General features: G+C 46.2%; 1 protein-coding gene across 1 annotated transcript in view; it reads left to right on the forward strand.

Annotated features, from left to right (window-relative positions):
• The window catches only part of SLC15A4 (solute carrier family 15 member 4), a 43418-nt gene that overhangs the window by 6644 nt on the left and 11348 nt on the right, over nt 1-25426 (forward strand). Inside the window, exons 2-4 of the mRNA XM_088482109.1 lie at nt 12652-12947; nt 15400-15562; nt 22493-22564. Of these exons, the coding sequence (XP_088338235.1) occupies nt 12652-12947; nt 15400-15562; nt 22493-22564 (531 nt within the window). The remainder of the gene's footprint in view (nt 1-12651; nt 12948-15399; nt 15563-22492; nt 22565-25426) is intronic.

Here is a 25426-nt window from a genome sequence, read left to right on the forward strand (position 1 = left end):
GTGCCGGGTGATACATTCGGCCGGTATGATCGCATTTTGCAATGCGATCATGGGCGATACTGCATGCCCTGATCGCATTGCAAAATGCGATCCTTAATAAATGGGCCCCTAGATACTTTTCACATAAACCTGTATTTCCAGGCTTTGATATTGTAAGGATCTACTTTTTCAATATATTTATTCCTCCTCCATTCCCACCCCCAAAAGCTCAGAATCATTATGTACTTAGGTTGACAGTAGGATATATAGGAATTGTCATCTGCGGATTTAACACAAAGGGCCATATCCAATTAGCCCCGAACACTGTTCAGGCGCTAATTGATCCCTGCGATTGGCGGAAAAACTGGATTTTTGCCAATTATCCCCAGTTTGCGCCGATATTTGTTTTTCTCCCTATCCTATTATTTCGGGCAAAATAATAAAGGTCCTATGTGTTCTCGCCGTTTTTTGGACAAAAAAACGGCACTTATCGTGGATTACTTTTCGGGACACATCATGTCCCGAAAAAAAACCCACTGATAAGTGACGTTGTCAGGCCGACTTCTGGGCTAATTGGATAGCCTTGAGCGAGCCCCGGGCGAGCTAATTAGCTGCGGTAATTTACCGCAGCTATTTGGATATGGCCCATAGGGTGCAATAAAAAAAATTTAATCACCCAATCTCTCTTCTAAAGTGACAGGAGATCAGGGTGTGATAGTCATTTATTTTGGGGTGCCCATGCCTTATCATGCATGTAAAGAGACTAAACCTTTCTACTGTCTTGGTCAGGGTGCCCAAACCATGGACTTTTCACTCCTTTCAGCTCACCTTCTCGGGAGGGTGCAATCAGAAATGCCTGCGCTGGCGGCTATCGCTTCTGAACAGAGCAACAATTGAATCCCCCCGATTTGTTGCAAATTGCTAAAAAGCAAATCCTAGATTTTTGTGGCATGAACTAACTTAATTTTACATCTGCTACTGGTTTTTTGCTTTCTTATACAGTATATAGCTACTTGTAGTTGGTACTGTTAACCTGGAATGATCATAATTAAATTGGAAAGCAGCAACAGAGTTGCAGACTTTCACTTTAGGCTGATTTTAGAAGAGACCTTTCCTAGTCTGCCGTTCTGCCCTGAGATATGACACTTGTGTGACTAGTTGCCTGAAGACTGGGAACAAATTGCACACGTGTTCAGCGGTTCTTAACTAGTTTTATCCACATGGCCTCAGTAGTGTGATGTTTAATTTGTTATTTTTACAGTTTATATTGGTGTGAAATTTCAGACTTGACAGGTCCAATTTTGTGCTGTGATCAAGGTGAGAGAAAGTACCAGCCAATCGGCTCCTAACTCCCTGTAAAATGACAGAAGTTGATTTGTTAGTACTTTATCTCTCTCCACTTTATCTTTCTCCAAGCTTTGATAACGCTCCTCCTAAAATCATTCCCACATTGGGGTAGATGCATGAAGCCCAGAAACGGTATCAGCGCACGTTAGGTGCGCTGATACCGTTTCTCCCCGATGTATGATCGGGGGTCTGGGCGGTAAATGACAGGGGCGCTATGCGCCCCTGTCTTTATCGGCGCTGCTATCTACAAGATAGCAGCGCCGACAGCCTGGGCTATGTACGAACGGTCAGATCGTCTGACCGTTCGGCCGGCTGTAGCTGTCGTTATCGACAGCTACAGCCTGGCGTTAGCCTATACCCACAGCAGGGACAGCGCTGTGGCAGCTACCGGCTCCAGGGCTGCACACGGGGATCTCGCGATACTTGCGAGATCCCGCGCATGCTCATTGGAGCCGGCCGGGCCTGACACACATCGCATCAGCACTAGGCTGATGCGATGTGGTCTGCAGCGGGTAGCGCCGGAGGGGGGAGTTAACGCTCCTCCTCTCCGGCCGGTGAGATGTTCACACATCTCACCGGTAGTGCTTCCTGCTTCGCCTCGGTAAAGAGGCGAAGCAGGAAGCGTTATAGTGGCACGTTAAGTGCCACTATAATACATCTACCCCATTATTTCTTACACATACACAATGCTGAGGGAATAACAATATAAAAGTACTTGCATCTCAGCGAAACAAGCCTAAAATGATCAATATTTTTTTTATTTTCCAATTTTGTTTTGCATGCATCAGCAAAAATGCTTTAGTACTAGATATGAGTTGGCATTGTGCATTGGTCTGGTGATTGTGCTTTGTATACTAATCTTTACCTTGCAAGCTCATCTTACTTTTTTTTTTTTACACCACTAAAATATATACTTGTCTTAAGAAAGGTGTGTTGGTACAGTGGCTTCCAGAGAGGATCTAGTGTGTATACTGTTTACATGGGAGTTGCACTGAATATTAAAATGTAGGGTTCTAAGCTGTGTATTGTGTATATCTCTTTTTGTCACCTCATTATATCATATTATGTTACTATCTGTCAGTGTGGTTTAGATTCATGTCTTTTTGCATACTTATATTGTGCTGCAGGAGAAAGTTTTTCTTATTTTCTCGCTTTTAATGAATCTATAGTGTTTAAAATTCAAAAAATTGCTCCTCTTGATCACTGTTTTTAGAGCTGACTCCTAGATTATTTAAAAGTTTGCCAAAGTCTGTTTTATATTTCTGGTGAAATACATAGTTGCCAAGTGTCTCTGAAACCAGGGGGTGATGAAGCCAAATATGTATTCCATGGGAAATACCCTTATCTTCCAATATTGTCTACAGTATAACTACACTTAAGCTGGGTACACACTGACAGATATATTGGCCAATATATCTGGTGCCCGTCGGCCAGTGTGTACCAGCGATATGTCTGTGAACGATGTTGTTCAGACATCGCATCGGCTCTTCTCCACAGCAGATGGCAGATATATCTGCAGAGTAGTGTGTACGGGCGGTCTGCAGATCTCCCGTACGCATGCAGCAGAGGCTGCGGGGATAGGGGCGGACCATCGGGATCCACAGCTGCCTGGAAGATGATGGTCGTTCAGTGTATATGAACGACCATCATCTACAGATATATCTGCAGATCACTCGATCTGCAGATATATCTCTGCAGTGTGTACCCACCATTAATCTACAGATGTAGCAAGAGTCAATTATTCTAGTGTCAGGTGACTTTGTTAATCGTTTTCAGAAACAAATCTTATCACATCAAGTGTGTTTTCCAAAGCGTACTACTGAAATCTGCTTAAATGCATTTTTGTGTCTTTAGTAATGGCCTCTTGACCAATGTCATATTACACATATGAAGTGAATGAAAAGGTTGTCCTGAATGCACACTGTGCTTGGTGAGTCAGATTATCTCGCATCATCTTGGCTTCAATCAACAGTGTCTGTGGTCTGAGTGAAGGTAACTGTCAATCATTTGCAGAAGAAAATCCACATGTCTGAATTGCGGAAAATTGTTAGCGATTGGTTACTTTCATTCACACCATAGATGCTTTACTGTAATAAAAAAATTGTAGAGGTGAGTGTAACAGTTTTCTGAAAAATTACTTTTTTTAATGGATGAAGGTGTTATGACCTAGGGATCATAGTAACAATGTTATTTGAAATGTTGGTAGTCTATGTACTGATGTATTTTGCGGGTAACAGTGATATTTCCAATTCGTGTCAAATTTATATTTAACTTAATATCTCCAGTTTCTTCTAAACGTAATATAACACCTTCATCCACTCGTGTCTTCAATTACAAAACATGCAGTATGCCCCCTTTCCAAACCCTTAACCAGCCCTAGCATTAGACCGCTTTGGCTGCTTTCCACTATAACAGGGCTACCTTGGTTATGCGAACATCATTATTTTTCATTGAACCCATGCCTCAGTTTGGGGCCTTTGTACCGATGAGCCATAATGTTGACCGATTTATTACTGCTCTGCTGGTGTGGTCATTCAAAAGAAAGTTTTGTAGCTGTCTGGGGAGATAGGTGGATCCAAAGCACCTGAAGTGTCTGTCGCGTCTGTGTGCCACGTCACCATGCCCCTATGATGCCCCTTATCGGTGTGCGCACACATTTCTTTGTTTCCCCAACTTGAAACGTTTGCAGTTATTAATAGGCGATTGCACGACTACGACATCGTCCCCTAGCCATAGGACTTCAGTTGTTCGTTTGGTGCGGCAGGATCAAGATGCACCTTTGTAACAGGGACTGCTCAGAGCTGTCCTAAGCTTTTGTTTTCTGAGTTGGCAGTACCAAGCATCTGAATTAAGACGCACGTACTGCGACTTCATCTACCTCCGCCGTGCCGCAACATCAGTAATTGTGCTGGTGATTTTGGCGGGTCGTGCCTAAGCTTCTCTAGCAGCAATGCTGCGACCTGGACTGCACCGGATCCTCAGAGATGTCGGGTAAGGTGGTTCTTCGCTTACGAGGAATCGCATGCAGCAGTCCTTGCTTTTGTGTCAGAGACTCACCAGAAGTGGCTGCTGTCAGGACCTGGGATTGTCCGCATCCTCACTACACCAGCCGAGGCCTTATCATCTGACGCCGGGGATCGACGGCAGATGCTATCTGCTACCACGAGGGCAGCGTACCTGGCTTTTTAACGCAGCTTAGGGGAGGTAGGCGCTCCTGCGGCAGCTCCTCCCCTGACTCTCAAATGCAGTCCCTACGAAGGCTTTTGCGTGTTTGGGTTGTTCCACCTACCCTCCACGTGTATATGAGATGCTCACGGTCCACTCTCAGTGCGCCCTGTAGCTGTTGGTCTCAGGAGGGTCTGGGTCAAGCTCACTATATACCTATCCCTTGGTTAAGGTATATGGTGCTCTATATCCTACCATTCCTTTGTGTTGCTGTAGTTGATTTAGAGCCGATTGTAATTATATTACATATGCATTGTATGTAACTGTTTGCTAGCTGCTGTATTAACACTGGGCCTGATTCAGAGCCGGACGCTCTGACCAGAGCGCTCGCTCTGAATCAGGGCCCTCCTCCATGAAAATGGAGCGGCCTCCTGGCCGCTCGTATAGCTGTGGGTGACCACCCACAGCATATGCGAGCGGCCAAAAAGATGGTCGCGATGGTCTCGACCATCGGACTTGCGACGGAGACCCTGTGGTAGGGTCTCCCTGCCACAAGCCCTGGAGTGATTTTGGCTCTATCAGAGCCAAAATCACTCCCACTGACATCACTAGTGATGTCAGTGGGGCCGGCTTCAGACGGTAGGCGTTCCCATGGGAACACCTCCGTCTGGCCGGCACGCCCACCAAAGGGGGCGTGCTGTCAATCAACATCGACAGCACGCCCCCTTTGGTGCGAGACCCGGAGCGATGGAAAGCCCGTCGCTCCCCGGGTCTCGCGCATGCGCACGACGGAGCTCCCTCCGTCGTGCGCATGCGCAGTGGGGAACATCAACCCGCTTGCGAGCGTACTGCCGCTCGCGAGCGGGTCTGAATGACCCCCCACTGTCTTTAATTTCTGTCTGTCTATTATAACTATCACTGTTTTCTCTCCTTCCTCTTGGGTTGGGGGTTTCATTCTGAGTACTTCACATTCATTACGATATTTGTGAAGGTTGTCACATAGCATACATACGTATAACGTTAACAATGCAAAGCGTAAAAGGAAACAGGAGTTCAGGCAGGTTTTATTTATGACTGTTTGTTATTACTATCACTGCTATTGCTCAATTTGACCCTCAGCTACCAGGATGTGTAGGGGTTAAATTGTACTTCACATTTACTTGTGAAGACTGAGCAGCCCATACCCCACTCTCCTAATTAATTGGAGACGTTCAGCTGCAATTGATCATGGAAATGTTTGCTAAGGGAAGATTTGGTCTTGCTCTCTGAGTATACCTTTCTCCTAGGATCAAGGTATATAGCACTGGAATCCTACCAACTTTTTTGCTTGTATAAGTTGATTCAGTCCCTATTTGTATGCATTGCACTTATATCCTACCACAGGGCTCGACAAAACCCGGGGCCCAGGTCGCCTTGGCAACCAGATTTGAGGTCAACCCCCTGCCGCCGCTAGTGAAGTGCAGACCGCGAACACAGTCCACACTACAGAGTAACAAACACACAGCTGCCAGCGGCAGCTGTGTGTTTGTTACAACAGCGGATGAGAGTCAGACAGACTCTCATTGGCTGCTGCGTCGTCCACGGAGGGAGCCGGCAGGAGCTCACTCATGAGATCCGCCTACCGGCTCCCCCACAGCGGGTAATGGGAGAGACATCATTACGTCTCTCCCATAGTGCAGAGCGGGCCTGGAGGAGCGGATCGCGGTGGTCGGCGGCAGGAGCGGGGATTAGGTAAGTTGTGTGGTGTGTTTTTTTTTTTTTTGTTTTGTTTTGTTTAGCATCTACCTATCTGCATGAGCCGTCTAAGCATATAGATGAACTGCACCATCCTCTCAGTCCACCCTGCTTTCAGATTCTGATATTATCTGAGGAGGCAGATAATACACCGGTTTCTCCCTGTGGGCCTCTCTCTAGCAGGGGCAGTTAATTCAAGCCTCATCATAGAAGTTGAAGTACCGTTTTCCTAAAGCCTAATAAACCTGGTGTTAAGACACCAGAGGGTGATTTAGGCTGGATTCCCTCAATCTGAACAGGTCACTGAGTTTATGGGGGAAGCATGGAACACTCCAGATAAACTGTTCCAGATTCCAAAAAGACATGTCTTTTTACCCTTTCCCACAGGGAGAGTGCCAAGCTTGTGGCATCATATTCAAAAAGACTTGAGGCTGTAATTGCTGCCAAAGGTGCAACAACAAAGTATTGAACAAAGGTTGTGAATACTTATGTACATGTGATTTCTTAGTTGTTGTGTTTTTTTTTTTTTCGTTTTTTTTTTTTTTTATAAATTTGCAAAAATCTCTAAAAAAAACAAAAAAAAACAAAACACTTTTTACACGTTGTCATTATGGGGTATTGTGAGTAGAATTTTGAGGAGAAAAATGAATTTATTCCATTTTGTAATAAGGCTGTAACATAACAAAATGTGGAAAAAGTGACGCGCTGTGAATGCTTTCTGGATGCACTGTACCTATTGCACTATTCCACCAAGGGTTTCTGAGTTGTTTGCTGTTCGTCAACAACATTACCATTGCCCATTGGTGTGTCCACAGCCCCTTGGGTGTTTACCAATATAATGGTGGTCATGACTGCTCATCTCAGAAGGACAAATAATAAAAAAAAATATATAGTGGTCGCTCACATTGTTCTTCATTCTCCCCTTTCCTTCTCCTACCTTGAGGCTTGTTAACTAAACTGAAGTCCTATGGCTAGTGACTGGGTATATATGGACGAGAACCTGGGGCATTCTGTGAGCAGAAGCTTTAACTGTTTGGTGCCTGGTCTTCCAACTATAATGTCCCAATGGTATCCCGATGGGACCCTATGGACCTCGAAGAAAAGGAGTTATCTAGGTAAGTCTACCATAACTCTCATTTTTTGCATTGCTAATATTCTTTTCCACTAGAATTTTTTTTTCTTTTTTTAGGTATCACAACTTTTAGACTCCTTCTTCTTCTTTTTTTTTTTTTTTGTTTCTTTTGTTAAGATCACACTTGGTATCTTTTTGACGATCTTCCCCCAACCTGTAGGTGGGGGATATAGTTGAAAGGAAACAAGCCAGATTTGACTGCCAGGTGGATTTGTTTATTTTTTCCTTAAATAAAGCGGTTTGTTATGCTGGCTACACACTAGACCAGTGATTTTCAACCTTTTTTAACTGGAGGCACACTACACAAGATCTTAATATTGACAAGGCACACCATTCGGCGATGCAGCGTGCGCGACCTTGGGTAAAACATACATATTGGCTCCCACATTAAAAAAAAAAAGAAAACCACATACATTGGCCTCTCGCAGGAATAAAAGGCAATACATTGGCACCCACAGTAAAAATGAACACTGGCTGGCCCCCACAGAAACAAAAAAAAGACATTGTTGGCCCCAAAAGAAGAAAAACCCACATTGCTCCCCCCCTAAAAAACAAAGTACACTGGCTCCCACATAAAATATTAATATACATTTTTTATTTATTTTTGTCCCTACCTGTTTCTCATATACAAAGTTGTCAGCAGAGTGCAGGCAAGCTGGCTTGTGGCCACCGGGCTGCCTGGCTGGGCGTGCAGGTAGAGCTGGTGGCTGTGGGGCTGGCTGGATAGTGAGGCAGGCATGTTGGCGGTGCTGGTTGCCGCGGGGCTGGCTGGTGGTCGTAGGGCTGGCTGGCGTGTTGGGGGTGCTGGTGGTCGCGGGGCAGGCTGGTGAGGCAGGCAGGCTGACTGGGGGTGCTGATGGCCTTCATGCAGATCATCTGCAAGGGGCGCGGAGCTGGCGGACCTGTGATGTCACGCCGCCGCGTCTGCATAGGTGATGACCCGGGCGCGCCTGAGACTCCCAGAAGAGCTCAGCACTCCCTGATCTGCAATATGGCAGATCTGACCGGCAGCTCTGACCGTGCGGCACACTTAACAACCGCGGCACTAGTGTGCCACGGCACAACGGTTGAAAAACGCTGCACTAGACGATATGTCGTCCGATCCTGCAGATTGGAGCAACATATATTGGGTACATCGTCTAGTGTGTACCCATGATATGTGTGCTCCTGCGGGTCGCTAACATGTCGGGGGATGTCGCTAATGATGTGATGATGTGCTGGGCACCTTTAATCTGGGTTCGCACTGATGGATATATTCGCCTGTTCCATTGAATGGGCGATATATCTATAGTGCATCGCCGGGTGTGTACAGTGGATGTGTCTGTGAACGTCGTTCACAGACATATCTGATCTGCTGTAGAGCACAGCAGATGGCTAATATATCTAAAGGCTATATCTGTTATCTGCTGTCATGTACAGACGACCCGCCGATTGCCCGTACACATGCTGCGGGGACCAGGTGATTATTGACGTCTCAAATGGGCAGGTGACTTACGTTCCCACCCAGTTGAGCTGTCAAGCACGGAACTTCGGGCAGACGATTGGTAAGTGTGTATACACTTACTAATCGACCAGTCAACCTAGTGTGAACCCAGCTTTAGCTGGAGGGCTTGAGAGGGGGATCTGCTTTACTGGAGGGGTGTCTGACTGGACTTGGAGAGGTCACAGAATAACTCTTTTTAGACATCGTTAATATGCCTTCTGGAACAGTAACAAAGAAATGTAAATGATTTTTGAAAGTGTAGCCTCTGAAGATGCTATTAAACAATGTTATACTTGCCTTCTGTACAGCGTTGCAATAATCCTGATAGTCTCATGGATGGATCTAGTGGTCTATTAAGTATTTTCCCTCGCCATAGTCCTAATAGGAAGAATAGGGTAACTAAAGAGGATATCACCATTAACCACTTCTTGCCCATGCTTAAAACAGCAACATTTTGCTTTAGGCTGAAAGGACATTTAGTGCAGCTGTTATCTGCCCCAATGCCGGGAGCCAGGGTGTTTCAAAAACCATCCAGCTGCTGTAAGCAGTAATGGGAATCTTAACAGTGGTCTTGAGAAGAGATCTACTTCCTGTCAGGGCGGTCTCTCTCGACCGTCATGTACTATTTTCATATGGGATGTAGTCGGGATGCCGGCGGTCGAAATGCCAACCGCCAGAATCCCGACACTGATGGGACTAAAGATAGGTGTCTAAATACCAACGCCTATCATTAGCCTCATGCCGAAATCCAGAAGCCCGGCATGCCGAATGTAGGTAAGCCGGGCGTTGCGAGCAGTTAGCTGCGGGGTAGGAGGGTTAGGTTTAGGCACCCCCGGGGGGACTTGGGGTTAGGCTAGGGGAAGGGGGGGTTAGGCACCCCCCTGGGAGGCTTAGGTTTATGGAGAGGGGGGGGTTAGGCACCACAGGGAGGACTTAAGGTTAGGCACCCCCAAGGGAGGGTTAGGGGGGGGAGGGGGAGAGGATAGGGTTAAATATACTTTCCAGCCTGCATCAGGATTTTGATCTGTTGAGCCTCCAGGGTATGGGATTTGAACTGGTGGCTTTTAAGATGATGGTATTTAATACCCAACCCTTTGATATGCCTTGGATTACAGGGCCGGATTAAAGGCCGGGCGACAGGGGTGGTCGTCCCGGGGCCCCCACACATAGGGGGTCCCGGCACACTGTCCCCGATCCCCAGCCACTTCTACTAACATTAACTGTTCCCTGCTGCTATTCTCGGCAGCCGCTGTAAGGGAACAGCTGAGCTGCCGCGGACAGCAGCAAGGCACAGTAGACTCACTACAGTGACAGTGCGTGCAGGGCATAGCAGCTGAGTCTGGCACTCAAGGAACCATTTCCCCATTTATACTGTGTACGTATATGTATACAATACACACATACTGTCTGTATATATACAGTATGTTTGTGTATATATACACACACTTATACTGTGTGTAGTATATATTTGTATGGATATATATATATTCTGTGTTTGTATATATATATGTGTGTGTGTGTATATAATATATATATATTTTTTTTACATATATACACACAGATAAATATATGTAATTATCACAATGTTGGTTGATACATTATACCTTTTTATAATATCGCCCATATAATCACTTTGATTTTATTGATTGGGGCCCCCACAAGTTTGTTGCCCAGGGACCCCCACAGACCATAATCCAGCCCTGTTGGATTACATACAGTATTCTGGTCTGTGGGCTATAAAAGAACCTTGGGTTAATGTTAAGAGTTTATTCTTAATTAGCAAGCAGGAAGAACATTCTGAGTAAGAAGCTGGCAGGGAAGTGTATGAACCCTCAGCCTAAAATAGTGTCTGGCACATGATACTGACTCAGGGTTAATAAAGGAAGCATCTTGATCATAAGATGTTTCTCATTTGTCTGTTTTGCAAAACGCCTTGTGTTTGATCGTGGCTCTTGTGTGTTTACACTAATCACACTATATAAGCACTCTACAATCATCCTGCAGAACTCAGAGATTGCAATTCATACAGACTTTTATGTTTAAATCTTGCTGATCCTGTTGAAAAAGCTGCATCAAACTAGACTGAATTGTGTAATGATTCACAAAATGTTATTGTTAAGAAACTGTGCAGTGATTTCTGTAAGTTTGAGTGGAAATTAAATATGATCGTTCACTTTATTTTGTAAAAAAAAACCAGTATGTGTAAGGGGTTGGAAAAGGTTTGCTTCATTTTATTTTTTTCATTCTCTACATGTCTCCATTAAAGTAAAAATGACCTGTTTGGGCATGTGCTACACTTACTAAGGATCCCTAATTACTAAAAGGATACCTTTTCCACCATTGTGTTCCTAATGCGACCTGCCATTACTTTGGTAAAAGTGTGGTGCATGGAACACTCCATTAAAAATGCATACATAAGAAAAACTAAAGAACAGAATGGATTTTTTTTTACCCACTACCCTGGTGCATGCGTGGGAACAAGTAAAGGTTTTCCCGCTTAGTAACTTCAAGTTTCGTTTCCTTTATTATAACCTCATTGTTACTGTTTCTATTCTCAATAGTTTGTATCACAGCTCAGAGACTGATATGGACTGCAGAAGGTTCATATCACTGGAAAATAGTGCTACCGGTTTGCTTGAAAGACAACTTTCCTCCTTCTATTTCCTTGATGCAATTCATAGTTTTTGAGTACATATGTGTCCTCATACACTATTGCTGCAGTTGTGCCAAACAGCCCTTCTTGGCACGCCAGGTACTCTGGGACACGCCTTGCGCCGGGCATCTTTTTGCGTCTTTTTCTCTCGAATATATGCATCTTGGTTGCAATGTAATTCAACTAATCTGCTTAATGACACTGCACTGATTAATTTGATATGCGACACGTGTACATCTGTGTGCGAATAGGTCTGAATCTGTACAAGAAGTCCTATGATGCTGCAGCTTTTTTTCATACCAAGTTCCGCTTCATGCGCGACTTTGTACATACTTAAAACTGTCACAGCCTGGCGTTTCTGGTGCAGATTGAGTAGTGCTCTGCTGTATCTGTGGAGCGAATAAGAACATTTTTTAAAAGAAAAAGTTGCTTCTCGGCGTGGCTCACTCACGCTGCATGGTATATTGAGGCTGGGTGTATGAGGACACATCTGTGTCATGAGTGGCTTTTTATTAATGTTTTTTTATTTATTTTTTAATATATAGGGTATTAATCCAATTGATTGCGAAGAGTGCGAGTTGCCACGGCGTTAAAACACTGGCAACGGCACTGCATCGCATGGCCTGCTCCAAGCCCTATGGGGCTGCGAGCACTTTGATGCGAGTTCCGGCTGTCAAGTGCGTCCGCTGTTGCAATGTCTCGCACCCGTGAGTACATCATGTTTAATTAGACTGAGCTCACAGCATGTCTTTGGAGCGTTGTTAGTCAGAGTGGAGACAGAACTATAATGTACTACAAAGGGAACATGGAGACGTCACACTGATGAAAGGGAGCAGCCTTCACAGGGATGTATCTGCCTTACTACAGGGGAGCGCTGAATCCGGTATTTTCTGCAGCTCGGCCATGATGCATCACTGGTAATGCTAGACTATTGCTAGCTGGATTAATTGAATACTTGATAAATATTACTAGTGATCAGACTTCACTATTTTAGTGGAAAGAATTTTTTGCATTTGCCTTCATCTGTTGCTTTTCTTTTTATTTATAAGAACATACTATATCCCCTTAATGTTCACCCCAGTATATTTTGTTTTGGGTTTGTAGAATACATTACTATATTGATGTGCTTCTCTTCCTATATATCTTTTTTTTGTTTAGGTGAAAGACCGCGGACCAGAGGCAACACGTAGATTTTTTAACTGGTTCTACTGGAGCATTAACCTGGGAGCAATCTTCTCCCTTGGTGGGATTGCATATGTACAACAGAATGTGGGATTCCTCCCTGGGTATATAATTCCCACGGTTTGCATTGGTGTGTCGTTCTTGGTGTTTATGTGTGGACAGACCGTCTTTATTACCAAGCCAGCGGATGGCAGTGCCTTCACAGACCTGTTTAGAATTCTGGGCCACTCTTGCTGTTCATGGAGGCGTTCTACAGAAAACCCAAGTAACGTGTATGTATGATCTAATGACTATTTCTAAATATTATGTCTTGCATATTTCTTCCAATATAATTTGATACTTCTATGCTTTAGCTGGGCAATATTAGCCCTACCTGGCATGCAGTAAATGCCAGAAAATGTACCAGGCTGTGTCTAAATAGAGCACACAGCCGCCTCTCCCCTACTGCAAGTGGTTATGGGGTCATTGGAGACATTAGATTGTTTCTCCTATACTGGGTTTATATGCTTTTACAAGCATTAACAAAACCTCTTGTAATGGGCAGGAAGCCTGAAGTTTCTGTGAAGAATACAATATTTTCTGTAATTGTTCTTACCTGTGTAAATATGTACAATTACAATACAACTTGGTCAAAACATACGTACATAACTCAACTCAATGTAGAAATACATGCAGATTTAAGAACATAATTGTTGCCCAATGTCAAGAGCCCTCAAGCTTTTATGTCCTCTTTTCTAGTCTTAGCTGATGCCTTTAAAATGCACTCACAGCTGCTTCAGTAGCCAGATCTATAAAGGTCTGTCTTATCCCCTTAGATGTGTTTACTCACTAGTCTCTCATATATAATCCTTATGGTTATTGGGGTCAGCAGATTTGAGTTGCTATACATCTTCTGCAGTCATGGCCTAATGTATGTTTTTTTTTTTGTTTTTTTTTGTCACGGTGGAAGAACTTGTACAGCAGATGTTACCTCTGAACCATTTGCAGGATCTCATTTGTTCAACAGGATTTGGAAATGGTGATAAAAAAGTTGATCAATTCTTGCCTCAAGATAAAAAAAAAATTCAAGTTTATCCATTAATTCAAAAGCTTTCAAAAAGCAGAGCTACAGGATACCCTTTCCACATCCCTATAATTCAGTCACATTAAGAACTCATGAGGGCAGTGAGTTTTAGAGAGCACTTGTAGTTGTGGCACTCACTTTTGGTATCTCCATGGAGTTTTCACCAAGTTAACTAGTAGAAACAGAACTGGAATACTTTCAAATCATTTAGAGCTAAAAGCAGTTTTATTTACCTCGTATGTCTTAAACTCCTTTATGAAAAAGGTCTGATCAGGTTTATTCAGAAGCACAGCAGCAGTGTAGTGTTCAAACTGCCAAAGGGGGGCAAGATATACCGTTTATGATAAATCTCCTATTTTGGGGGGCCTAATATACTCTGGTTTGTTTTGCAAGGTATTTTTTGAGGGTAAGAATTCATGACCTTGACCGCAACAGAATTAGGCACCTCACGTCCGTTCTGAGCTTTACCAATGGTAAGAGATTCTCCAAACAGGCTTTCAACTATCAATCCAGTCTCAGATTTTCCAGATAAGCTGGACAAGGCAGAACTACATCTACAACATTAATCAGATTTCTCAGTATTACTGCTTGGTGACTGTTAGGGGTCTGTTAGTATCCGCAGACCATTTGAGTCAAGTGCTTGTCTTATATTTTGCATATAAAGGGGGGTAATTTACCGCGGGCTAATTTATCCCCAGGGGCTATTTATTTTGCCCTGAAGTGCAGTACTTAGCTGGGAAATTTTTTCACCACTGCACAGGCAGTGAAAAAAAATCCCTGATAACAAGGGGGTAACTGGTGCCGCGTCCCTGTTAACTTAACAAAGATATCTGGTGAAAAAGGGAGACTAATTGAATAGCCCAGGCCATAAAGCACATTTATTAATGTCTGTAAAATCGTAATTTTCTATGTTAAAATGAACATTCATGCAATCACAGTTTGTTGAACTTGAAATGAAAGCTTGCATGAGCTGTCACCCACCACTAAAATGTAGTGATAATACTCATTTTACAGGGCTTTTATAGCATGGCAATGGAGCCCCATGTCTCCTTAACCCGTGTGTGTGTTCGTGTTCGTGTTCCGTGGGTAAACATTAAGCATTGTGATGAAAGACGTTACATCCTTCATTATCTGCAATGGCTCCGCATGCGATATCGTTTCGTTGGCCGTGCAGTATGGCTGACCGGACATTATTGCATGCGACCACGGGAGCCCGCAGTTAGTCCGTACACACTATGCGTTCCGCACGATCTGTTCCGACCCCGCTTTGGAATGATGGATCAGTCAATGGGTCGTATTGTGTGTAACCAGCTTAAATCTGGGCTGGAAAATGCATCCTAGTGAGTTAATTTTCCATATTCTGGGTCCTGGTGAGTGTGTTTTCCTTTATCTTTTCCTGTATCTTTTGATTAAAAAGGCCCCTCACTTTATTTTTCCCAAAAAACTTCGTTATTTTTGCCAGCTTAGATACTCATTTCAATGTTATGTAGGTATTGAGTATAATTATACAAATGGATTACAGCTCGATTAGGTTCAGTTTCAAAGAGTATAACACTGCCTTTTACCTTACCATATATTGTGCTGCACATATTTTGTCGTGTCCATTCATATTTATACATGTCGTGTTTTTTTTTTTGTTTGTTTGTTTTTTATGTCAACAGCCAAAACAATGGTGCAAAGAGACATAACCAAGGCATCCTGGACATGGCAAAGGCCTCACACGGAGGACCGTTCAGAGAAGATAAAGTAGAAGATGTGAAAGCCCTTGTAAAGACGATACCTGTCTTCTTGGCACTTATTCCTTATTGGACTGTGTATTTTCAGGTCGGTGTTTAGATCAATGACCTAGGTCCCATAGGTGTGTCTGTATCGATCATTCTCCTATTCTGTTGTGTTATAGCTCACTTCTACATAGGGCCACAGACTGGGTGCTAGCTATAACCTAACAAGTAGATGAATACGCCAGTTGGCTAAATAGACCAGCACTCTCCAGGTAAAGGGGAAACTACAAAGTTATATCTATCATTTCGGTCTCTGAAGAGCACTTTTTCACTGACCAAAACATCTATGCAAACATTGCTGCTTCAGTGACTGGAGAGCTCTGCAAGTTTGTATACATACATGGGTACATATGTTGGTGTATTTAAAGATAAAAAAAATATATATCTTTGATAATGCTGGTTTCACTTAGCATATATGTTAATGAGATGGATTCTGTTAATGTGCAGTCATCCTGCCCCTCTGAAAGTGTATGGTTGCTTCAGACTTGTGGGGCTTTGTTAGGTGAAAGCTATACAGCTCTTATCTATATTCTAATTGTTAGCTAGAGGTTTAGTTTAGAAGAAATGTTAACCTTTTTTCTTATTTTAAAATGTAATTTTTTTTTTTTTTTAAGCATCTGCTCCCTGGTTTTAGGAGATTCTGCTGGCTTCTAAATTCTATATACTATAATATACGTGACGTGTAGTTGTGTGTATGTAACACACATTTAGACAAATCCCTTGATGGTTTGACTGTAACCAAAATATAGAGAAACTAAAGTATAATTATTTTTCTTTGCATCCTACATACCCAACAGTTATGGTGACCTGTTAAGTAATTACCCTATTTATGAACAGGCCTTGTAAAGTTATTTATTTTATTTTTTTTAAAGGCTGATTAGTTTATTTGTGTGTTTTGGGAATAACGTACACCTACTTTCTACTTCAGGGTCCATAGGGTATCCACAGGATACCTTGGGGTATAGGTGTGACGTCAGTCGCAGGGCACCAAAGAGTTAAGCTTTCAGCCTCCCAGGATGCACTAGGTCCCCCTCCTATACCCCGCCCCCAGGCCAAGGCACCTCAGTTTAGTTTGGTGCCCGGCCGGAGTCGGGTGCACCTGTTGGAGTGGGGGCTAGAAGAGCCCCTGAAGCTTTTTCTTCATGCAGCTGTGGCTGCACATCTGGATGAACAGCATGGACAGTCAGTCCTGACGTCCATGCTGTCTTCCCTACACCCCGCCGGTACCAGAACGCCGGTACTGATCCGGGGATGCTGGTGGGCGTCTGGGGTCACAGCTAGCGGTGACCCCAGATGCTCCGGACCATGGCCGGATTCAAGGGGGACAGAGGTAAGCAGCGGGGTCCCGCGGTGGGTCCCCGCTGATCACATGGTCCTAAGTCCCCAGGCAGGGGGCTCCCTGGGGACTGGCTGCAGCGTGGAGCCAGGCGACCAACCTGCGCTTCCACTACCCCCTGGGACAGCGGACCGCAGCAGAGCGGTAGCGCTGCGGCGTCCCAGGGGTTAAATGCATGCCAGGGGAGCGCGCCTTCCCTGTCTCACAGCCGGCGCCTCCCCCGCTGCACACAGCCCTCTCTGCACTGTGCTGACTGGTCCTGTGTCAGCGCTCCTCCCCCAGGCCAGCTTCTCTCTGCTCCTCGGCGGCCATCTTCTCTGCAACGCATGGTGAACGCTGCTGGAAGTCTGGAAGGAAGCATCGTGGTCTGGGTCCCCCCGCATACCTCTCCTCCGCTGTGGCTCAGGTCTGTGTATGCAGCGCTGTGTCCTACCAGGCCCTGTGTCTGTGTAGTTGAGTGATCAGCGCTGTTAGTGCAGGAATTGTTATTTCTCTGCATTGTATGTGACTGTGCTAGCGCTGCCTGTAACTATTCTTCACTAAACTGTCAGCTTTATTACTGTCCCTGTTCTTTCTGCTAAAGCCCTTGCGGTGCGGTGCTGCAGGGTGGTCTCTCGCCTATTTAATACTTAATTGGTGAGAGAGGTCACATACGTGGTGCCATCATGTCTGAAAGTGATTTTCCCCTCCGGCTATAGTGTACCACGTGCAAAGTACCGTTAGCGGAGGGGGAGGGTAGCGCGGAGGGCCTTTGCCGGCAGTGTTGTCCATGGCGCGGCCTATTACGGTTACAGCACCGGTACAGGAGCCGCCCTGGGCTTGTTTCGCTCAGGCGTTAACAGCTTTAGTGGGCCAGTTAGCTCCGCAGCCCGCGTTTACTCCGATGGGTTTGTCCCAGCAGTCTGTGGTGTCGTCACCCATGCAGGGGTTCCCACGACAATTGGTGGTACCCCACAGTCTCCCTATTTCCCCGCTCCCGGGTTCTCAGGAGCCAGCGTGGGTTAACTCCCTGACGAGTTCTTTACAGCACTTGTCGGATGTATTGCAAGGGGAGTCTGTGATGCGGCCTCATAAAAGGCCGGTGGCGTCTCTGTCCGCTCCTTATGAGGATGACGAAGGGACGTCTGATGATGGGGAGATTCTGGATCCTTACGATCAGGAACCTTTCCATACTAAGGACGCTGATGCTAAGTCCAAAGTATATATTCCTGGACTTATTCGGGCGGTCCGCACAGCCTTGGTGATTGAGGACGAAGTTCCCCCAGCGGCTAAATCTAAGTATGCCTTTTTCAAAGATGTGAAGGGCGATGCCACAGTCTTTCCTCTTTCGGGTCAGTTGGTGGACCATTTAGAGGAGGCGTGGAAACAACCTGGCAAAAGATACCAGCCGCAGAGACGCCTGGCGGTGTCTTATCCGTTCGCGGATAATTATTTTGCTAAGTGTGAATCCCCTCCACAGGTGGATTCTCACGTGACCCGTCTTGTCCGTAGTGCCACATTGCCGATGCCATCCATGTCCTCCCTTAAGGATGCTACGGACCGCAAGGTAGAAATCTGCCTGAAGTCCGCTTATTCCCTTGCAGGGGGGGCAGCACGGCCGGCTATGGCCATTTGCTGGGTTGCCAGAGCGATGGAGCGCTGGGCGGATTCATTAGAGGCTTCTTTTGAATCCGACTGTCCGGCCGAACAAGCGGAGTTGATTGGCAATCTCCGTGATTCGGCCACCTACATCAACGAGGCGGCTCTAGACATTATTACTCTGGTGTCTAGAATTTCTTCAGCAGCGGTAGCTGCTCGTCGCACCTTGTGGCTGCGATCCTGGAAGGCGGACGCAGATCCAAGAAAGGTCTGGAAGCGTTGCCGTTTACCGGAGAAGTTCTCTTCGGTCCGGATCTGGATAAGATTGTGGCCACGCTGGCGGAAGCCAAATCTGCTTGTCTCCCGTCGGCCGCTGCTCCTTCTGGTTCTGGACCATCGTCCTTTCGGTCATCTAGGGCCCAGGGCAGGCCCAAACCACAGTCGTTTCCTCGACAGGCTGGCCCTAAGAAATCGGGCAAGCCCCGGAAACAGGCATGGAGTACCAGACGTCCGGCCCCCAAGCCAGATGACAAGCCTGCGGCCTGACGGTCCGGGTCTCCCCTTGGGGGATCCCAGGGTGGGAGGCCGCCTGCTGCAGTTCTCCCGGTGTTGGTCGTTCACTACGACAGACACTTGGGTTCTGGAGGTGGTCTCTCACGGGTACGCCCTCTCCTTCCGGCACAGACCCCCGGCTCGATTCTTCACCACGGGTCTACCATCAGACCGAAACAAGGCTACGGAGCTGCGGAAGGTATTGCACACTATGCTCCAGGCTGGAGTTATAGTGCCTGTTCCATTCTCCCAGAGGGGCCAGGGTTTCTATTCAAATCTATTTTTGGTACAGAAACCCAATGGGTCATATCGTCCGATTCTCAACCTCAAAGCACTCAACAAGTCTTTGCGGGTCCCGAAGTTTCGGATGGAGACCCTACGGTCCATCATTCTGGCGCTGGAACCTGGGGACTACATGGTGTCATTGGACATACAGGACGCTATGGCGGTCATGGCGGCTTCTCTGCGGCTGCAAGGAGTCCGCATGTTGCCGTACTTGGACGACCTGTTATTGGTGGCAGGATCTCCAGAGCTCCTGTTACACCACTTGGACCTGACCATTGCACTGCTGCAACGGCACGGCTGGCTAATTAACTGGCAGAAGTCCACTCTAATCCCGTCTCGGAGGATTCTGCATCTTGGAGCCTTATTGGACTCGGGACAGCAAAGGATCTTCGTGACGGAGGACAAGATCTCTGCTTTACAGTCAAGGGTGCGCAGTTGTCTGCACAGCCGCCGGGTGTCCTTACACTCGGCGATGAGGTTACTGGGCTCCATGGTGTCGGTGTTCGACATGGTGGAATACGCCCAGTTTCACTCTAGACCTCTGCAGCACCTGATCCTGTCCAAGTGGAACGGGCTGCCTCAGTCTCTGAAGTTCCAGACGATTGTGCTCACCCCGGAGGTTCGCCTGTCCCTTGCGTGGTGGTTAAAGATGACCCACCTCAACAAGGGACGTCCGTTCTGGGTTCCAAATTGGGTCCTGTTGACAACGGACGCCAGTCTTCGGGGCTGGGGAGCAGTTTCGGGTCCACACTTGTTCCAGGGCAGGTGGACACCGACAGAAGCGGAGCTTCCAATAAATATCTTGGAACTCCGTGCGGTCTTCAATGCTCTCCTGCAGGCACAGCGGTTTCTCCAGGGTCACCCGGTGCAGGTCCAGTCGGACAATGCTACCACCGTGGCCTACATAAACAGGCAAGGAGGAACTCGCAGTCGGGCGGCTCTCGTAGAGGTCTCTCGGATCCTGGTTTGGGCGGAGCGCAATCTTCCGGCCATATCAGCGGTCTTCATCCCGGGAGTGCTAAATTGGGAGGCGGACTTTCTAAGTCGCCAGGACGTTCATCCAGGGGAATGGTCCCTGCACCCGGACGTTTTTCAACTACTGGTGGACAGGTGGGGTCTTCCAGAAATCGACCTCATGGTGTCCCGGCACAACAACAAGTTGCCGGTGTACGGGTCTCGCATAAGAGACCAAGGGGCGTCTCTGGTGGATGCTCTGTCCGTCCGGTGGACGTTCAGGTTCGCATACCTGTTCCCTCCGGTCTCCCTTCTTCCACGGGTAATCCGGAAATTCAAACAGGAAGGAGGGACGCTCCTGTTGATAGCTCCCGCGTGGCCCAGACGGCACTGGTTCTCAGACCTTCAGGGTCTGTCCGTGGACAGTCCTCTGCGGTTGCCGCTACGACCGGACCTTCTGTCTCAGGGTCCTTGTCTTCACCCGGACCTGACTCGGCTGTCTTTGGCGGCGTGGCTGTTGAGACGGCCATGCTGAGGTCCTGGGGGTTTGCCAGCTCTGTGGTGTGTACCATGTTACGAGCTCGGAAACCGTCTTCCGCGAGGATATACCATCGCGTGTGGCATACGTTCTTCCAGTGGTGTCGACCGAGAGGTTATGCACCGCGGGAGTTTCGTCTGTCTCGGATTCTCGCCTTCCTGCAAGCGGGACTAGATCATGGGCTTCGCCTTGCTTCTTTGAAGGTACAGGTTTCGGCCCTATCTGTCTGGTTTCACCGTAGGATTGCTACAATCCCGGATGTGCGCACCTTTATGCAAGGTGTTCTCCGTATTCAGCCGCCCTTTGTTCCACCTGTGGCGCCTTGGGATTTGGCTGTGGTCCTGAGGACTCTCCAAGGACCGCCGTTTGAACCACTGGGCTCAGTGGATATTAAATGGCTAACAGCTAAGACTGTTTTCCTTCTGGCCGTTGCTTCAGCCAGACGTGTTTCTGAGTTAGGGGCTCTTTCTTGTAGACCCCCTTTCTTGGTTTTTTTCATGGGAACAGGGCAGTGCTCCGCACTCGGCCCGAGTTTCTCCCCAAAGTTGTTTCCCAGTTTCAGGTTAACGAGGAAATAGTTGTTCCGGCCTTTAACTCACCGGGTCTTTCCGTGGGTGAGGCCTCTTTGGATGTTGTGCGGGCCTTAAGGACTTATGTGGACCGCACTTCTTTGTTTAGGAAGTCGGACGCTTTGTTGTCCTCTATGGCTTCTGTAAAAAGGGTTGGCCTGCTTCAAAGCAAACTTTGGCAGCCTGGATCCGTATGGCTATTTCTGAAGCTTATCTTCATGAGGGCCTACCGGTCCCTCCTTCTCTGAAGGCTCATTCCACTAGGTCTGTGGGTCCTTCGTGGGCAGCTTGACGTGGTGCCTCGGCAGTTCAGATCTGCAAGGCTGCTACGTGGTCTTCTGTCCATACCTTCGTGAGGTATTACAGGTTTGACACCTTCGCCTCTCAGGATGCTTCCTTCGGGCGGCGGATTCTCCTTTCTGCACAGGAGCGTCCCCACCCTTAAAGGATACTGCTTTGGGACATCCCCAAGGTATCCTGTGGATACCCTATGGACCCTGAAGTAGAAAATATGAGATATGGTAAGAACTTACCCTTGTTATCTCTATTTCTACGAAGTCCATAGGGTTCCACAGGACTCCCGCCCTGTCGCACCTGTGCTGCAGATGGGCTTTGCTCTGGTCACCGGTTTTCCGTCTCCCTCTGGTGAGAATGTGATTCTTGTATGTGTCCAGATCTTTGTTCTCTCTCTTCCTTCTCCTCCTCCGGCCTATGGCTTGGTAACTAACTGAGGTGCCTTGGCCTGGGGGCGGGGTATAGGAGGGGGACCTAGTGCATCCTGGGAGGCTGAAAGCTTAACTCTTTGGTGCCCTGCGACTGACGTCACACCTATACCCCAAGGTATCCTGTGGAACCCTATGGACTTCGTAGAAATAGAGATAACAAGGGTAAGTTCTTACCATATCTCATATTTTTAATCTGTCACATCTGTGTTTTTTTTTTTTTTTTATTTCTTGCAAATTAAAACTTCCCTGTTCTTGTGATAAAATGCACTTTTATTTTATATTTAAAATTGTGCTTTTCAAATGTGAATGCTATTATAGTGACAGAAATAATATGAAAGACAGTGTGCTAATTTATCCTTTCTGCAACTGTTAATTACTACATTCGACCTATTTGAAATAGATCTGATTGAAAAATTGTAATACTTCTCTTTTATAGATGCAAACTACATACGTACTTCAGAGCCTTCATTTGAGAATCCCACAAATATTTAATAATGCAAATCACAAGGTAAGCTTTACTATTTGTGTATATTTTTATAATGGTCCCTTGTTTGTGCGGTTAATAAACAAGGAAAGGCTTAACAGAGCTCTTGTGTATTAAGATTTCCATTTATATACTCTAGATAAAACCAAAGTGTGAGTTGTCTGACTTGAACTGCTTGAATGTGAACAGTTTATAAATCAGTCAGTAAATACTGGAAGATACATGGGGGTTACTCCAATTTGGTGCGAATTAGTGCGGCTATATGCCTTGCTTACGGTACCTCTGGACTCACAAAGCGTGAATCTGGGGCGAGATCGCGCTGCAAAGTGGACAAATTGCTGTGCCGTTGCCGGAGATTCTATGCTATTCCAATGGCAATTCGCCCACATCATACCTTATTGGTGGTCAAATAATGTAGGGTCTTTTGTTTACCTTTTTTTTTTCTTTGTGGCAAGTAGTCCATAACGGAAATCTATACCGTATTATAAAGTTACCATAAGCTACATATTATGGTCCTAACCCCTCAGTTTGGACAGTATGAGAAAACTCTGATACAGAAGTGAGTACTTTATAGTAGCCGCCTGTATGTGATGCAGAGGAGTGGTGCCGTGATGCAGCTTTAGCCTAGTTATGCCTGGCATCGGTCCTTTTCAGTGTGTAAGAGGCACATTCAGTATTTATATACACATGTCCATTGCAGTCCCATTGGTATATTCTGCAGATGTAGCAAATTACTTATCCTTACCTCAATGAAGCCTGAACATATGAATGGTAATATGAGTGTATGTCCCGAGCATATCAGCAGCATGCCTCTGAGAAACATTCTATAACATACAATGTAGACATTTAGAAAATCTATATCTTTGTATTTAGAGATGATGGAAAGGATAAAGATTTGTTTAAGAGGATATATTGGAGTAATGTAGGCAGTGGTATAAGCTCAGAGAAAGAGTTGCTAACCAGTGCAGTACTTCTGTGCTCAGTCATGTTCGGTTATAGCGCCTGAATGGCTGTCCCGCTGACCTGGAGGCTGATTTGGTGAATATATATATACGCACTTGCCAATCAGCCACTAGAGTATTTAACTTTGCCCGCCCAGTTGTGATGTCAGTGTTGACTGTTCCTGCAGCAAGTGTTCTGCAGGTCGCCCGTACACCCAGGCAGATGTACCGATATCTGCATTGACTGTGCTTCTGGGCCGACCTGATATGTCCTAAACTACGTAGTTTACGAACGGGATGTAGTCAGGATGCTGGCGGATGGGATGCCGGCCTCTGAATCCAGACACTGGAGTCCCGAACAGGACGAATATCCCGATGCCGGCATCCCGAAGAGGATGAAGATACCGGCGTCTGTGTCCCGACAGCCAGCATCCCGAAGGTAAGTATGTGGCCTACCTTTTGGTATTAGCTTGGGGATGGGGGGATTAGGGTCAGGCACCCCCCGGGAGGGTTAGTTACAAGTGCTGGGAAGGGGGGGAGGGGTTAGTCACCCCCCAGGGAGGTTAGCTACCAACAAGGGGGGGTTAGGGTACTTACCAGCCATAGTAGGGATTTTCAACAGTCTGGCTTCAGGCATCGGTATTTGATAGCCGCTGGGATATCATAGCCAACCTGTACGAACAACACATTGCGTAGTATGTACCCAGCTTAAGGGTCGTCTGCAAAGGAAGTTATGCTGTTTTGCAGATGATACTGTTATATTCTTGTTTTCCCAGATGTTTTAATATATAGTGGTTTGGTGAAAATGGAGATATAAGGCCCCGTCACTCTAGACTATTTTATTAACGATTTGGCTAATTCCGACGCATCGGAACAACACATTGTTAAAATCGTCCAATGTGTATGCACTACATCATGTAGTGTGCGTTCCCGTTGGGCCATCAGTCGCATCGCCTTATCTTTTGTACATGCAGTCAAATCAGGTGATGCGCGGGGGCCGGCATGTCGGGCACCAGATCACCCAGTGTGTACGTACCTCCCGATATGTCGGCCCGTCGGCAAAGGGATTGTGAGTCGCATCGCTGGCTACACACGACGTATAGTGTGTACCCAGCTATAGACTAAGGAGTGGAATCCTAAATGTAATGTGATGGGCGCAGAGCACAAACACTGAAAGTAGAATAAAGAATGTGTAATGATGTAACACCAGAGGGAAGGGGACCTTGGAGATATTTTCAGATGATATCAAGTTAAGTAAGCAAATAGTATTAGTAGCATGAAGACTGACCTTGTATTGCCTCTCTGCAGGTCACTGGTGAGACCTCACCTTGAGTACTATGTACACTTCTGGATGTCCTCCAAAAGACATTTAATACAACAGATAAAAATTTGGGGAAGGGCAACTAAAATGGTGCATGAGCTGCATAGCAAAACTTATCAGGACAGATTTCAAGAGCATGTACAGCTTAGTGGGTAGAATAGACAGAAGTGATACGTTACATACATTCAGTGTGTCAAAGGTAATAAGCCTTCAGGAAGGCAGTACATTTTTAAAAGATTAATGGTTTTTAAAAGCAAGGAGACACACTCTGATAGCAGAGCAAGACTGAAAGTTACTAATTTTTTTTATACTGAGCATGTGCCAAGTTGATTTGTGACGATAGATGCAGTGGGATTGACAGTTTGTGGGAAGTTACAGGGGGTGGCGAGGCAAACGCAGGTGCATCAAGACCCCGGCGTATGTGAATTCATATGCAGTGATAAAGACCCCGGCGGCTTACTTGTGACATTCTGAGTGATCATAGGGTTGCTCAGAAGATCGATGATGCATCATTGTACGCAGATGTCGGATTTGAGACTGCACTAGTGGGTATATCAGTAGAAATTCCTACTGCTGCAACGTTTGCTTACTTTTGCACACCTGCTACATACGCAATCGAAGCCG

This window comes from Taudactylus pleione, unplaced genomic scaffold (assembly GCF_031769625.1).
Source record: "Taudactylus pleione unplaced genomic scaffold, aTauple2 ptg000282l, whole genome shotgun sequence".
In the NCBI taxonomy this organism is placed as follows: domain Eukaryota; kingdom Metazoa; phylum Chordata; class Amphibia; order Anura; family Myobatrachidae; genus Taudactylus; species Taudactylus pleione.